The 14,460-nt window shown below is 37.5% G+C and overlaps 2 protein-coding genes across 7 annotated transcripts; one reads left to right on the forward strand and one right to left on the reverse strand.

The window, feature by feature from the left end:
• The first annotated feature begins 1,043 nt into the window (after positions 1–1,043).
• LOC122071395 (sister chromatid cohesion protein DCC1) lies at positions 1,044–11,390 on the forward strand. 6 transcript variants are annotated; one of them, XR_006138173.1, is made up of 5 exons: positions 1,044–1,271; positions 1,385–2,305; positions 2,433–2,552; positions 10,908–10,948; positions 11,081–11,390. XR_006138173.1 is itself a non-coding variant. In XM_042635742.1 (4 exons), the coding sequence occupies exons 1-3, from the start codon at positions 1,111–1,113 to the stop codon at positions 2,533–2,535; spliced, it is 1,185 nt and encodes a 394-aa protein (XP_042491676.1). In that variant the 5' UTR covers positions 1,044–1,110; the 3' UTR covers positions 2,536–2,552; positions 10,908–11,390. The 6 variants fall into 6 exon arrangements, 2 of the variants coding, with proteins under 2 accessions (XP_042491676.1, XP_042491675.1); XR_006138172.1 differs by having other exon boundaries at positions 11,120–11,390; XR_006138171.1 differs by having other exon boundaries at positions 1,046–1,271; positions 10,747–10,948.
• A 692-nt stretch (positions 11,391–12,082) lies between these two features.
• LOC122071371 lies at positions 12,083–12,937 on the reverse strand. The gene has a single exon (XM_042635707.1). It carries the CDS (start codon positions 12,827–12,829, stop codon positions 12,230–12,232), a length of 600 nt encoding a protein of 199 aa, XP_042491641.1. The 5' UTR covers positions 12,830–12,937; the 3' UTR covers positions 12,083–12,229.
• Between the last annotated feature and the right edge of the window lie 1,523 nt (positions 12,938–14,460).

The raw sequence follows: 14,460 nt of genomic DNA on the forward strand, positions 1-14,460 counted from the left end.
ATAAGAAAAGGGAAATTAGTTGAGATGGAGAATACAAGACTGTGAAGTAGAGATAAGCTTTTTTTATCTGTTGGGTGGAGAGAAAGAGAGAGGGGAATTAAATTTAGAGAGTTTTTTCTTTTTTGGTAACGAATTTAAAGAGTATTTAAATTATAAAAAATTTATAATATAAAAATATAAATGTTACCAACAATTTAAGAAAATAAAAAGAATAGAGAAGAAGGATAATAAAGTGGAAAGGGCAAAATCATCAAGTGAAAAATTTACCACTTCATGCTTTTATATAAAAGTATAGTATAGTATAATATAGAATGATGATAATATAAAAAAAGTATAAATATAAAAATAAAAAGGTTACCAACAATTTAAGAAAATAAAAAGAATAGAGAAGAAGGGTAATAAAGCGTAAGGAATAAAATTGTCAAGTAAAAGATTTGACAATTTGTGCTTTTATATAATAGTATGAAAAGAATAGAGAAGAAGGATAATAAAGAAGAAAGGACAAAAATGTCAAGTAAAAGATTTGAGAGTTCGTGCTTTTATATAATAGTATATTTTATATATATATATATTTTTTAGATTAATAAATAATTCATTGCTAAGAGGGAGAATATACAAAGGAATAAGAGGCAGGGGGAGAGCCAAAGAACACAAAGCCCATAGGGGGAACTCAAAGACCAGGGAGCCAAACTAAAGGGGAACATTGGGGCGATGATGGAAGGGGGAGACCCTAATATATTAAACATATTATATAAATTAAAAATCATACCCTGACAACCCTAACTTGACCTTAGGGTTAGAAATCTTCACTTCAGCCTTGTTCAGGTTAGGGGGCAAAGCCTGATTCGGACCATAAGGGCCAAATGTGCACCCCTAAATCATATCAACTCAAGAAATATTCATTTTCTAGATACCAAAACCGTACCAATCTTTATTCGATTCGATTTGACACGGTTTCGTTCCAAATTGAAACCCTTATCCAATGATATGACACAAAATTAACGGGGCTTTCATGGGTAGTCAGTTAGTCCTGGTCCACGAAGTGTCGGCCCACAAGCAAAATGCTCAGTTTAAGAGGCAAAGTGAAAGGGCGGGAAACAAGAGGGAGAGATGGACGAACAACCAAGTTGCAGAGGAGGGGCAGAACTGGTGTTAAATCTGGAACCAAACTCTTCAATTTCCATCAATTATGACTCCAAATTTGGGCCTCAGGACGATCTGATCCTTCTTGAGGTCGATGAGAAGCTGCTCCCAGATATCCTCCAACAGAGGTAGGAGATTCTTTACCTTCCAAGTCTCAATTTCAATTTATAGGGTTTTATCTTCAGCTCAATGTTCAAATAGGTTTAGGGTTTGAATTCAATTAAATGGTTCTTCCTTGTAGGGCGACCTTTCGAGGGAAGCCTGATGAAGAAGCCGTTCTCTGTACTCCTTCAAAGACTTACGCTGTCAAGTTCGTTGGAAATTCCAACACTGTATTCCTCATACCGCCAACCAATTCGTCTATTTTGAATGCAAATTCTGATAATGAGAAGGAGGCAGTTGTTGGGTCTGTCTTAAAAGTGGCACCGGGAAACATGGAGCTAGTTGAGGTTGCTCCGAAGCTTGACGAACTCAGATCACTTCTGAGAGAGAACCCTTACAGACCAGAGGATAAGTTAGAAATGGATGAATTGGAGATGGAGGAGCTGGACAAAGGTAATTTGGGTTTGTTTCCATGGGAGGATTTGGTTGATAGGATTCAGGCTAGTGATGAGGAACTGAGAGCTGGGTTGCGAGCTGTTTCGGCTGTATGTATTGATGGGAGTTGGGGAATTGTAGATGAGGAGTACATGAACAATCTTCTGACAGTGCTTTTGCACCTTTCGGTATCAGAAGGGTGGTCTTTGAGTGCTCTTAAGGAGGATGAAGTCGTGGGCATGATGGAGGCTCATGGGTATCCAAGTAAGCTTGTGCTACATTGTTTGGAAATGTATGGAAGCATAGTTGGTGAGGATGTGAATGAAGGTCATTTATGGATGTTGGATGAGAAGCGTGTGTGTGTGAATTTTGCCAGAGGGATTCTCAGAGGTGGGAAGAGGAAGATGGAGAGTTTCATGGAGGAGTGGATGCTGAAAATCCCACAAGGGATGCGTGCTACCTTTGATATGTTGGAGGGTGAAGTTTTGGTAGAGAGGCTTGGAGTTGAGACATGGCTCCATGCCTTTAGTGTTTCTTTGCTGCCCTCTACCCCTACCGAGCGTTTTTCGATGCTTTTCAGACAAAGGCAGAAGTGGGAATGGAAGGATCTGGAGCCCTACATCAAGTCTGCTCCCATCGCTTTTTTATTGTATTTTATTTTTGTACAGTTATTTATCACAATTATCATTCTTTTTACTTCTTTCTGTTTCAGGAGGAATAATTAAGTTTTCCTTGTGTCTTAAAACATCTAGGGACTTACGAGTACCTGGTCTTTCTTCAGAAGGTTTGCTCCTCAAGTATACTCGAAGAACACAGCCTACCAAGGATTCAGAACCTGTCTTCACTGCAAGATAATCGATCATGTATCTCAGGTGGTACCTATACTCACGCTTCTTATTGCGAGGAGTTTAAAAATTGGTGTACTACAATGCAAAGCTTCAATTGAGCCTTCTTTAAAATCCATTCAGGCTAACTTGAGAGAGTTTTCTTCTAGTAATGAGAGATTTTATATAGCTTCCTGGATTATTTATTTCTTGTCCTTGTCCCCAGTCCCTATGAACAATTGCCATCATTGTGTTTCAATTAGGAACTTAGGACATACAAGTGGCAATTCTACTCCATCATTTTATTTGAAAGCCCTTAAATTTTCTGATGGGATGCTTATAGAGGTATTTGTTAATCACTTGAAATTATGCGAAGTGCCTGAATTGTGTTTCTGGTGTTTAGGGATGGTACTTTTTTTTTTCATTGCATTGGGAGGGAGTAGATCAATCTTCTTCATTAAGGCGTTGCCATTGGCTGATCTTAATGGTTGATTAGATCTTTAAGTTAATCAGATTTAACAATTTTACATTTGCTACATGTGTTTGTTGAACCATGCCTCTGTAATGCACTAGTGATTATAAATCACTATCCTTGCTGGATTTGTGCTAGCTAGGAAGGTTGTGCCACTTTTTCTGAGCTTCAGTCTGGATGATGCAAGTATCAGGTACATGTGTTACAAAGTTTAAGGGGGTTGTAATCCTGTAGAAGATTATCCCTGTTGCTGTTATACTACCTGAAGACAGAGAAGTGAACATCCCTTGCTGTTGGGAATAATGTAGATCCAATCAGAATTTGTGTGCATCTTGAATGTAAACCCTCTTTTCCCTGTTCTTAAAAGAATTGGAAAAATATAGGTGATCGAGGTAATTGGTTGAGTTCTGTTGCCATAATGCATACTAGACTGTGGGAATTCAATGTCTAGTAAACTACTAGTTGATTGCATTTGCTTCAGCCCATTGTAGTAATTCTTAGTGGTTGCAGGGTAGATATGGTGGTCCATTTCTATTTTCATTGTCTTGGAAAGTGCTCCCTTAACTTTGAATATGCACATTGAAGATGAAGAGTTTGAGTATTTGGATTGTGGCAAAGAAATATGCACAAACACGGGCAGCCTGTGAAGCAGCCTAGCAAACAGAGGCTGCTCCGGAACTCTCTATATATAAATTGTGAAGGGCCCTTGTTCAGATTCCCTTATATCCTTCTCACATAATAAACAGTGGGGCCCACAATGGCACTCATATTCTGACCTTGTGGGTCACATATGGATGATACCATTCCCCAGGCCCAAATTGATGTAGCGTGCATATTCCTTCTTACACTGCTCTTGTAGGAAACCCTCCCCCCATATAATTTATACCAAATAGAATTTGCATCATAGCCAAAGTGTAGGCCAAATCATGAGCTGTGGAAGAACCTATAAGTTTGTGAATAGTGCTATGAAGTGGCTCAATAGGACTGGCCTTGTGATAGTATGTGCAGATAATGTGCAAAAAGTTCTCTAGTGTGATTTCTGTCCAAGCTAGTTTATGTGGCCTTTGTCTTAGCATAGTCTTGTAAGTAGGAAAAAAATGATCTCTATTGAATTGTTGGTGCTCAACTCAACTCAACTTACTCGGCGTTATCCCAACTAAATGAGGTTGGTTACGTGGATCCTTTTTCTCTAATGAGCTCTATTCAAAGCCATACTTGTTACTGTTCCTAACCAATGCATATTTTTCCTCACCACTTTTTCGTAAAGTCATTTTAAGCTTACCCCTAGCTCTAAATCAAATCATCCCTCCGTTCTAAAGCACTCAAAGGCCTCTGTTAGACCGTTACGTATTCCCAACCCCCTTAAACGACTTTCAACTTATCATGTATCGAAACTACTCCTGAATTAGCTCTAATTTATTCATTTCTTATTTTATCTTTTCTAGTTTTACCATTCATCCATCCCAATATCCTCATTTCAACTACATTAAGGCTGCGTTTGGTAAAGTTATGTCTTTCACAAATCGCACTATATTTGCAATTGGCCGCTTCAACCAAGAAGAAGACCAGAAAAAAAAAAACTCTAGAAGAAGAGAAAAAAACTTTTCAAAACCCTAGCAATGGAGTTGGTGGTTCTTGCGCGAAAACGAAGAAGAAGAAGACAACAAGAGAGAGATGCTGATATAAGTCTAGATCACATAGGACTATCTCAGGCAGGATCTGAAATTCTGGCTGAATATGGAGAAATTCGAGAATTCACAATGCGGGGCTCTGATGAGCTTGAAATTTGGATCGACTGGAGGACTTCTATAGGTGAACAAACCATCAGAATTTGGTCAAATCCTGCTGGCTGGATTGAGAGTTATGCTAGTAGCATGGAAAAGGAAACTTTTGGGTTTTTTCGAGTAGCAGGAGCAACAGGCCTCAGATGGCCTCAATTTCTGGTTGAAGGTTACTCTTGGGGTGTAGAACAAACCCCCAAAATCCTGCTCTGATATGCTTTCATAGTTGTAAGAACCAAGCCTCAAACTTCTGTCCAGAAAATCTGGAAATCTGAGAATTGATTGGGAAGAGCTCGTGTATTCTGAACAGCAACTGTTTTTTGGTCTTCAAATAGGTCTTCAACACTCTGAGATCACTCTCTCACATGTTGAAACAAAGAGGAAAATAAAAGAAAGGAAAAAGAAAATCGATGGGGGTTGAGAAGGGGGGAGATGAATTTAGGGAGTGAGCATCTCAACCCCTCAGGTTTTGGGCATCTCACCCTCTCAGGTAACAACTATCTCAGCATTGAGTTAACTCAAATTCATAAACTTCAATCTTTCTTTTTTTAGTATGATCAATGGCTTTAAATTGCTTTACATAACTTGGACATAAAGCAATAATAGATAAGGAAACTAATGGACTGAAATAAAACTTTCTAATTTGTGTCTAACTTGCTAACCAAGCTTTACCAAATTAGAAACTAACAATTGAGCTCAAAAAACGAAACTAGCCTAAGTCATAAAAATAGAAACTACTTGACTAACAATAGAGGAACCAAATAGTAAACTAAATCTCCTAACAAAACCTAACAAAAGGGAACTAAAATAGGATATATGGACCCAAAATAAATGTGAACAGTGTCACATGAACGGACGTGAACAGTGTTTTCTGACTCTTATTTTTGTCCTATTCTTCAAGCTTTGATATGCATCAGATGCAAACCTGTGATGAGGGGTGTGCTTGCGCAATGGAGGTAGGCAGGAAGATCCGCTAGCAATGGAGGTTGTAAGCTTGACCAGAGCGGGGTCTTGTTGAAAGAGGGCACTTTGATTTTCTATCAGGTTTTTCGAGCACAATTTTCTTTAAAATTCCTATTGTTTTCACCCATTTGTTTCAAGTGAAGCGTTTTCCTTTTGCAAAAACATGGTTTCACATGTTTTGCATTTTCCGTTTCAACTTGTTTTTTTTTTTTACTCGGTTCGTTTCACTAAAACGAAAAACAAACCATGGACACCAAACGGAAGATTCCTTGTTTTGTTCCCGTGAAACAAAAGACGATAGAAACTTTTTACTAGATGACTACCAAATGCAGCCTAAGTTTGTTTATATGTTGTTTCTTCACTGCCGAATATTCAGATCCATACATCATTATTGCTCGTATATGAGCTATGAAAATTTTCTTTGAGCTTTAAAGGAATACGTCGATCACACGACACTTTGGGCACAACCCGTCACTTCATCCATCCTATTCTAATTGTTTATGCAACATCATCCTCTATTTAATATTCTTTATTAAGAATCTAGTTACCTAAACTTTTCACTGTGGTATCTCCAATTCTCCTTATCATCAATTTTCACCATCCAATTTTCAGTCCTATTGTTACTAGTTACACGCTATATACTTTATTTTTGTTCTACTTATCTTTAAATCTTTTAATATTAAGGTTGATCTCCATAATTGCAATTTTGAATTTATCTTTGCATTTGTTTCATCCTTAATGTAATCAAATTCTAATGGAGAATTCATTACCTTGTCCCATCCAATTCTTACACTAGTCACTACACCGTTATATTTATCTTTAACTATGTCTAAATATCTAATCAAAACACTTTTCTTTCCTTAACACTTGCCAAATTAACTATCCATGGATTTTATAATAATCTCACCCCCCCCATATAAAGATCCTTCTTACATTCTCTAAATCTTGCCATTAGTCTACTAACCGACTAAATAGCTTCTTTAGCTGATCTTCTTGGCATAAAGCCAAATTGGTTATCCAAAATATTTGTTTTTTCTGGGGTCTCAAGCGGTTCAATACTTTCCCATAATTTCAGGGTACAGGTCATTAGTTTTATTCCGCTATACATATTGCAGTTTTAAATGTTATCTTTGTTTTTATAATTGGAACCCAACTGCTTCTCCTATATTCATCTGGAATTTTTTTTCTTCAAGCTCATAATCTCATTAAGCAGCTTAGTTAGCCAAGTTACTCTACAATTTCCTAGGCTCAATACCATCTGAACCTATTGATTGCCTATTTTCATCTTCTTTGGCAATTTAATTTTTCACGTATATCTAAGATTTATGATTTCTTGATAGTTATTACAACCTTTAAAAACTATTACTTGTATTGTTTTCATTTAGTAAGTTGCGAAAATAGTTTTTCCGTTCTCTTTTTTTTTTTTTAAATCAAAAGGGAGCAACATTGAATAAATTGAGGCATCCACCAAAGATGCCCTTTAAGCCCCTACCTTTTCATCACTGTGATGGAATGCCTATCCTGTCTCCTCTAAGTCTACCCATGACCTCAATCTTTTTAAGGCATAAAGTTTGCTCGAAATGCCCCTGAAATCACCCATCTTCTTTTTTTTTTTTTTTTTTTTTTTTTTTTTTTTTTACAGAAGATGCCCTTCTTTTTTGTCAAGCTACCATGGAGGATGTTGCCACTCTCACATCCATCTCATCTCTATTCGAGGATCTCTCAGGTCAACAAATCAATCTTTTTCAGCAACAATACATCTAACAAGACAAAGAATTCCATCAAGCTTTTGTCAGGGGTTAAAGAGATGTATAACAACTCCAAATATCTAGGTACCCACTTGTTCCCACCTAGATCCAAAAGCTTTTGCCTTAATCATTTGGTCCTTTGTGTAACGCCACGGTCCCATTAATCTTGCACAATATTGTTCTCTTTAGCCCATGGGCCTCAAGGCTTTAAAACGCGTTCTACCATGTTAAGGAGGCTAAGGGTTATTAACTAGCCCAGTAATCTCTCCCTAGGCGATGTGGGACTAAAGTTTGCACACCCTCACCGATCTCTCAAACCCCCTGGTACTTGCCATATTCTTGGTGGGGACAACTCACCGATCTCCTAGGCGCGTCCGGTAGTTGCCGTATTCTTAGGTCTCACACTTCGTGTTCACAACCATCTGTCAGATTAGAAGAGCACTCTTCTCACCCAAGCAGGTAGAACCATCTTGATAAAATCCATTCTAAACTCCATCCCACATACCCCATGTCTTACTTCCTTTTCCTCGAAGAAGTATGTAATCAATTGGATTTTAAACATGCTAGTTTCTGGAAAGGACAGAACAGATCTGCAAAAAGCCAGTCTTATTTCTTGGTCTTCTATTTGCAAACCCAATCATGCGGGTGGTCTTGGAATTAGAGAGTGCTATGTCCATAATAAAGCACACTTGCCTGGTGATTACTCATTCAACCTGATTGTCTTTGGGTACAGGTCATAAAAGCCAGATACATACTCCTTGAAAAGGATATTGTGTGGGCAAAAGGGTCTTGGTTTTAATGGCCTGAAGTCAATTTCTTCCCCACTTAAATAGACTTATCTGCTGGATGGTAGGTGACAGTCAAACCATTAACATCTGGAAGGATCCTTGGCTGCCCAATATTGAAGGTTTTCGTTTGCCTCCTCCAGTTACAGCGCACCCTCTCTATTGCAAAGTAGAGGACCTTTTGGTTAATAGAAGTTGGAACAGGAATCTGATTATCAATATCTTTCCTAATCATATTGTTGAAGCTATTGCTTTCCTTCCACTTAGCAATACCCCCCCGTCCTGACCAGATTTTTTCACCATTAACTTAATGTGGTATTCTCTCAACTAAAGTTGCAGCTTACTTTTTGACTTTTCATCCCATATCTCATGTTGATGCTGACAAACTGGTTTGGGAAACCATTTGGAATTTCAAGTGACATCCCAAGTTTCAACTCTTCCTATGGAAGTTACTTAAAGGTGGACTCCCTTATCTGTCGAGGATTAAGAATTTCATGAATATTGATGACAGATGTAGGCTTTGCAATTCTGAGGCAAAAACTGACTGGCACATTTTCCTTTCATGCAATTTCTCAAAAGGAATTTGAGCTGCTGGTACACTTGGCCTCTGAACTGAACTTCTTTATGGCCCCAGTTTATTGGGTCTAATTAAAGGGATTTTCTTATAGACACCCCTCAAGGTGTCAAATAGTTTGTAACCTTTATTTTTTGCCCTTTTAGTATGACAATTTTTTCTACTGGGTGTTATAGTGTCATTTCTCATTTGCACTAAAAAACTGTGCATGACAATGGCACTTTTTGATAATGATATGATGATGTCACTTTCAAATTAATTTTGAAAACCCTTATATACCCCTATCTTAAAAGAACTTTTGGGAGCAAGATAAGAGGCAAATAAAAGAATTTGTCAAGTTCTAAATGAACCTATAGAGGTGTCATTCAGACACTCCCTTAATTAAAAACTTGATCACCAATTCAAGGATCATCAAATCTGATAAATCTCACATTATCATCGTTGGATCGATCACTGCTGTTTCCTCTGGAATCTGTAAAATAATCTGATTTTTAGGAATGCTAATCCCAATCCTCACCATTATTGCCATCTGATTAGTCGATGGGAACATGATCTCCAAGTTTTGCACCGGTTACTTTAAACCTTGGTTGGATGATTTTTAACCATATGCTGATTAATTATCTTGTAATGAAAAAATTTCTAGGATTCTTTTACCTTCCTGAATGTAACATAACACGGTTTATATGATCTGAAAAGGAAGGTTTATGTGTGTATAGCAATCTCTTATGGGGTTACATTCTGTGGTGGATCGTGAATTTTGATGGTCTGTAAATGAAATATATGGTAGCTGATACAGCAAACTTGGAGCTCCTTTTAATGTTTTTCATCATGTTTATACTTCCAAAATGCAGAGTCATGCACTGTCACCCAAGTATAACTTGACATGTCTTTTCTGGTTGTGTTTGTAGTTGGTTAGTCATCTAGGAATACCCCAAAATACCCAGTCATTAATTTGAAGGGTTTGGTAATGCAGGACCAGTTTGGTTCAACTTGTTCAAATCATGGCTTCCGATTCAAGAGTTGCTGCAGTTCTGATTCTTGTAGTTCTTAGGAGTTTGTTCGTTTTTTTTATTCAATATTTCTGTTGCAATAGGATCTCCAGTTACAGCCATCGTTTGGGGGGAGATAAGGTTGGCTTTTGAGCCAGTTGAGGACTCTTCTCCTAACCTGCGCAAGGGAAGAGAAGATTACCTTTCTCGTGGGTCTTTTATCTCTTTTATGATTAAGCTATTTGGTTAGTAAGGGGCTCTTTAAGGTTGGCCAATGATTGGAGAGAGAGAGAGAGAGTGAGTACATGTAATGGCTAGGCAGCCCCCCACAGTTTTGTTTAATGAGTTGAATTAGTTTATTTTGGTTAGTGAGGCTGTTGCCTCCTATATTCTCTCTCTCCCCTATGCTTCTCCCTATATCCTTTCTTCTCTCTCCCCTCCCCACGATTGGGTTTCCTGGTTCTCTTCTTCCGCCTCCTTTGTCTCCTTTTCCTTTGATCTGAACCCACCACCAGCAGACAATCGATTTGATCTGCATCAGTTGAGTGAAAGGAAATTTCTATTGAAAGTCCAATTTATGATTGACTGAAAAAACTCAACTGTATAAAGGCCTTTTTTTTTTTTAAATACCTTTGTAATTAGAGTGGAGTTGTTAACTTGATATCATGTGCAGAGAGATAGTGATCTTTAGTCTCCCCACAAAAAATATGAAGTTTTTTTTTTTTTTTTGGTAAGGACAAAAAATATAAAGTTATGACGCACGTAATTGCTGACATGAGTGTTCAGACTAATATTTAGTTACCTGCTCTATCGCTCCTCGTATTTATGTGTTCAGTAGGTTCCTTGGCAATGTAGTTTGTGAATTTTAAGTGCTCTAGGGTGAATGTCATGGAAACTGTTTCTTATAACCTGGATCTGAAACATTGACAGGTTGAATGGGTTTATTCAATTCAAGCCAATAACTTTCAATGTTAGGTTGGAAATTTTTGATGGAGTCTGCTACTTGGAAATGAGGAAGAAGAGTAATTAAATATCACTGACTATTGCAAAACTTTTCTTTTTGGCCATTAATGCGGACCTGGGTATGACAGGCTTTATGGAAGCCTTGGATCACAAGAAGTCTTGGAAGAAGGTAAGTTGAGCTTGTTAATTTAAAGCGAGTAGATAAGTTGAGTTGTTTGTTTTGTTTAATTGTTACAGGCTTCCTTTTATTTTGGGTGGGGGCTTTGGTTACTCCATATAACTTTTGTTTTTATTTTCTTAGATTAGAAGAATTTTGATGATTCAGATTTGTCTGAAGCAGGGTTGTCATCAGGTCACATATGAGCATGTTCTATTACTGCTAGAAAACTGGGTTTTGGTGAAATTTTATACAAGAGATCCTGTTTTCATCTCCCCATGTGTGGGTTGAGTGCTTCATTGATTTAAAACCCTTTCTCTTGCTGATTTCTACTAACAAAGTATGGTGATGTAATAATGGGAGAATATTTAGAACGATCTGAAGAAATGGAGACATGGTCTTTTGCAAGGTCTCCAAATATCGGAGGCAAATTTGTTGGGGCTGTTTATTTTAATGTGTCCCGTATTGTTGAATGCTTTGAAAGAGGCTTTGGTGTTAGGGAGAGTGGATGACGATTTGCCGGATGTTTGATGAACCTACAAAGAATTGTGTGGCATAACTAGTGGTCTTGACTTTTAGAATTTTGGATCCAGATCCTTTCTAACCACTCCAGCCCCTCCAGCGTGCATCTGACAACTGGAGGGACCTGCATGCATCCCAAGGATCTATCAGGCATCAGATGTGCGCTGGAAGGCTGAAGAGGATCCGGACCCTAGATTTGTGCCTGATTCAACCTAAGTCTAGTATTCTTGAATGGGCTTTTGAGGTATGTGTCTAAAAACGACTCTTTTGCTGAAGAGCTGACTGAGTCTATGCGCAAGGCATGAATTGCATAACGATTGGCTCTGACAATCTGTGTGTGTGTGTGTGTGTGATATGTGGTTTTGGTTTCAAAATGTAGAATCTTTTCTAGGTTCGATTTCAATTCCAGGATTGAAACCGTTGGTTCAAACAGAATAGATTATCTTAAATTTTTTTTTGAACACATAAAATAAGGCCCAAATCGAATAAGAACCAGGTCAAAACCGAATAGTGAACCAAATATATTGCACATATTTCCAACCAATGAAAGAAGCCGAGAACATTTTTTTACTGCTTATACAAATACACAGCAATCCAGTAGTATAAACTGTTTGGACAAGGCAATAAATACGACTTGGTCATTCTTATTGACACTATGGTTACAAATTGAGTCTAGAGCACAAAGAATTTACTGAATGGCCAAACCAGTAGAAATTTTTTTGTTGATCAAACCCAATCTGTATGATACAAACCATTCTGAAACTCATGTATTCACAACCCATTCTTGTATCTGCACTCCGAATCGATCACCGTTGCGTTACGAAGATTCACAACAACAATACAAGAGGAATAAACCACTAAATGATGCTTAAACATATTTAGAATATATACCTTTCCATCAATTCTTGTATAAGTAGAAAGTGGAAGTGTACCAGAGATCACATCAGAATAAAGATAGGGATTAGAGAGCAGTTGTTCAGCCATTAGTGTAAGTGGCATTATCATCTCAACTGTTCCCCCGGAAGATACATCCCCGGCAGCGATCGGCACTTCACCTACAACTTGACCTCGGTAATACAACCAAGCTGAACTATCACCATACTTAAACCCAACCTTGTTGGGGTTTGTAACTGAAGTATCCATGAGAAGGGTCAAATTCAGATAAGAATTCATTGGAGCTATTGAGACACTGACACCCTCCACACTGACCCAGTTGATGGAAATGATAGGATCTTTTGGTTTGAAAACAGTAAAGCTTAAAATCAAAAGGAGAAGAATGGCTAAAAGAAGTAATCCAACAATCACAGCAAGACACAAGAAAGCCTTGCTTTTCCTCTCCTGTTTAGATTCCAATGGCTTGGGAGAATCCATTGAAACAAATGAATCAAGAAATAATGGAAATGGGTCTTGAACAGAAATGTAAGAGGATAAGAAAAAGAAGAAGGGGGGAAGGCAGCAAACTCAAATCTCTTTATTGGAAAGAGATGAGATCCATAACTTACTCTTCATAGTTCAAACAATACTAACATAAGGGCCTCTTGACATGTGAAGAGTTGACTCTTTGATAAGAAAGTGAGTCATATCTTTGTTTTTAATTTTCCTGAAGGAGAACATGAGGATTGACCTAATTAATTAGTTGGCTTGATAACTGGATCTTCATGGTGTGAAAAGATAAAATATAAATGCCACAATTGTTCAAGATTTTGGATTTTCTCAAAGTGATTGTACTTTTCCTGCCATATGATAGAACCCTACACAAAAATTTCAGCATAAAATAAGTACACTTGAAGTAGTCAAAAAATATATATTTTTTTCATCAATTACAGGAATGCCAATACACTATGTTGGAATCTAACAGCATGGTTGTGGATTTAGATTCTATCTAGTGCTACTGGAGGTTCAGTGCACATTTGACGTTTGGGAAGACCTAGGGGTGTGCACCCATGCACCCATATGTTAAGATGCCTGTCCAGATCCTTCCAGTTGTCAAATGAGCGTTGGGCCTCCAATGGTTAGAGAGGATCCGGTTCCATGCTTGTAATTGAACCTTTTTGCTCATTTCTCTTTTTTTCTTTTAGGTCAAGTACTCTTGCACAAGTGGAGAGAGAGAGAGAGAGAAAGAACTCTAACATGATTTTGGCAAAGTGGCAGGATGGTTGGGTCCAGATTTTCAATAGGAGATAGGGCTCATCCCAAAAAAAGCGGGAAGTCATTCAGCCATTAACTTTATTTTTATCTTAGCTTGTAAGACTGTTACTAGTAATAAGGACTACGAACAATATCAAACTAATGTAACTATTTATGATACTTAATTTTAATTTTCTTTTTCAAATAAATAAATAAAATAAAATAAAAATTATTCAATAATGGTGAGTCATCTATTTAAATTAGGGTCTGAAATCTGATGCTTGATGCATGTCTTAATATCCTTCAAAAATTTGAATTACCCACACTTGACATGCCACGTGGCAAAAAACTGAAATGCATACGTTGCTCACAAAGAGCTGACAAGACCAAGCTGCTTTCAAAAGCTAATATAACATGTTTCCTTTTCTTCGTAGGATTGCCAACACATGTTTTGCATTAAACTTCAAGTCTTCAACACATTATTCAAAGGCTCAAGTGGACAACTTCGTCTATAAGATGCTTCTCAGGATATGCATCTACGGCGGGTTGTCCAAAGTATTTGATATTAATATATTTCCACGAATGTGGTGGATATATATATATATATATATTTATATCAGATTACAGGATCGAGATATACCAAATCCAGGGAAATAGGGATCTCCTGGTTCTGTATGGCAATCAGGACGAGATAGGTGCAATACCTTACTCCGATCCAGCAAGGAGACTTACACTGAGATGGGTGTAATACCTTACTCAGATCTAATTTGTGCTGAAATTAAAATAAACAAATAAAGAACAAGATTGAAAACTAAAGCAAAAGATAAGATTTGCAGAAATAAAAGCTTCTTAACTAGATCTATTTCTCAGAATCA

This window comes from Macadamia integrifolia, unplaced genomic scaffold, assembly GCF_013358625.1.
Source record: "Macadamia integrifolia cultivar HAES 741 unplaced genomic scaffold, SCU_Mint_v3 scaffold_216A, whole genome shotgun sequence".
Lineage (NCBI taxonomy): Eukaryota > Viridiplantae > Streptophyta > Magnoliopsida > Proteales > Proteaceae > Macadamia > Macadamia integrifolia.

What these genes read in the sequence shown, in the direction of transcription:
- LOC122071395 (XM_042635742.1), top strand. Translation starts at nt 1,111, where the DNA reads ATGGACGAACAACCAAGTTGCAGAGGAGGGGCAGAACTGGTGTTAAAT. An exon ending in CCAGATATCCTCCAACAGAG is followed by an intron (nt 1,272 to 1,384) that starts GTAGGAGATTCT and finishes TCTTCCTTGTAG; the next exon opens with GGCGACCTTTCGAGGGAAGC. An exon ending in GATCTGGAGCCCTACATCAA is followed by an intron (nt 2,306 to 2,432) that starts GTCTGCTCCCAT and finishes TAAAACATCTAG; the next exon opens with GGACTTACGAGTACCTGGTC.
- LOC122071371 (XM_042635707.1), bottom strand. Translation starts at nt 12,829, where the DNA reads ATGGATTCTCCCAAGCCATTGGAATCTAAACAGGAGAGGAAAAGCAAG.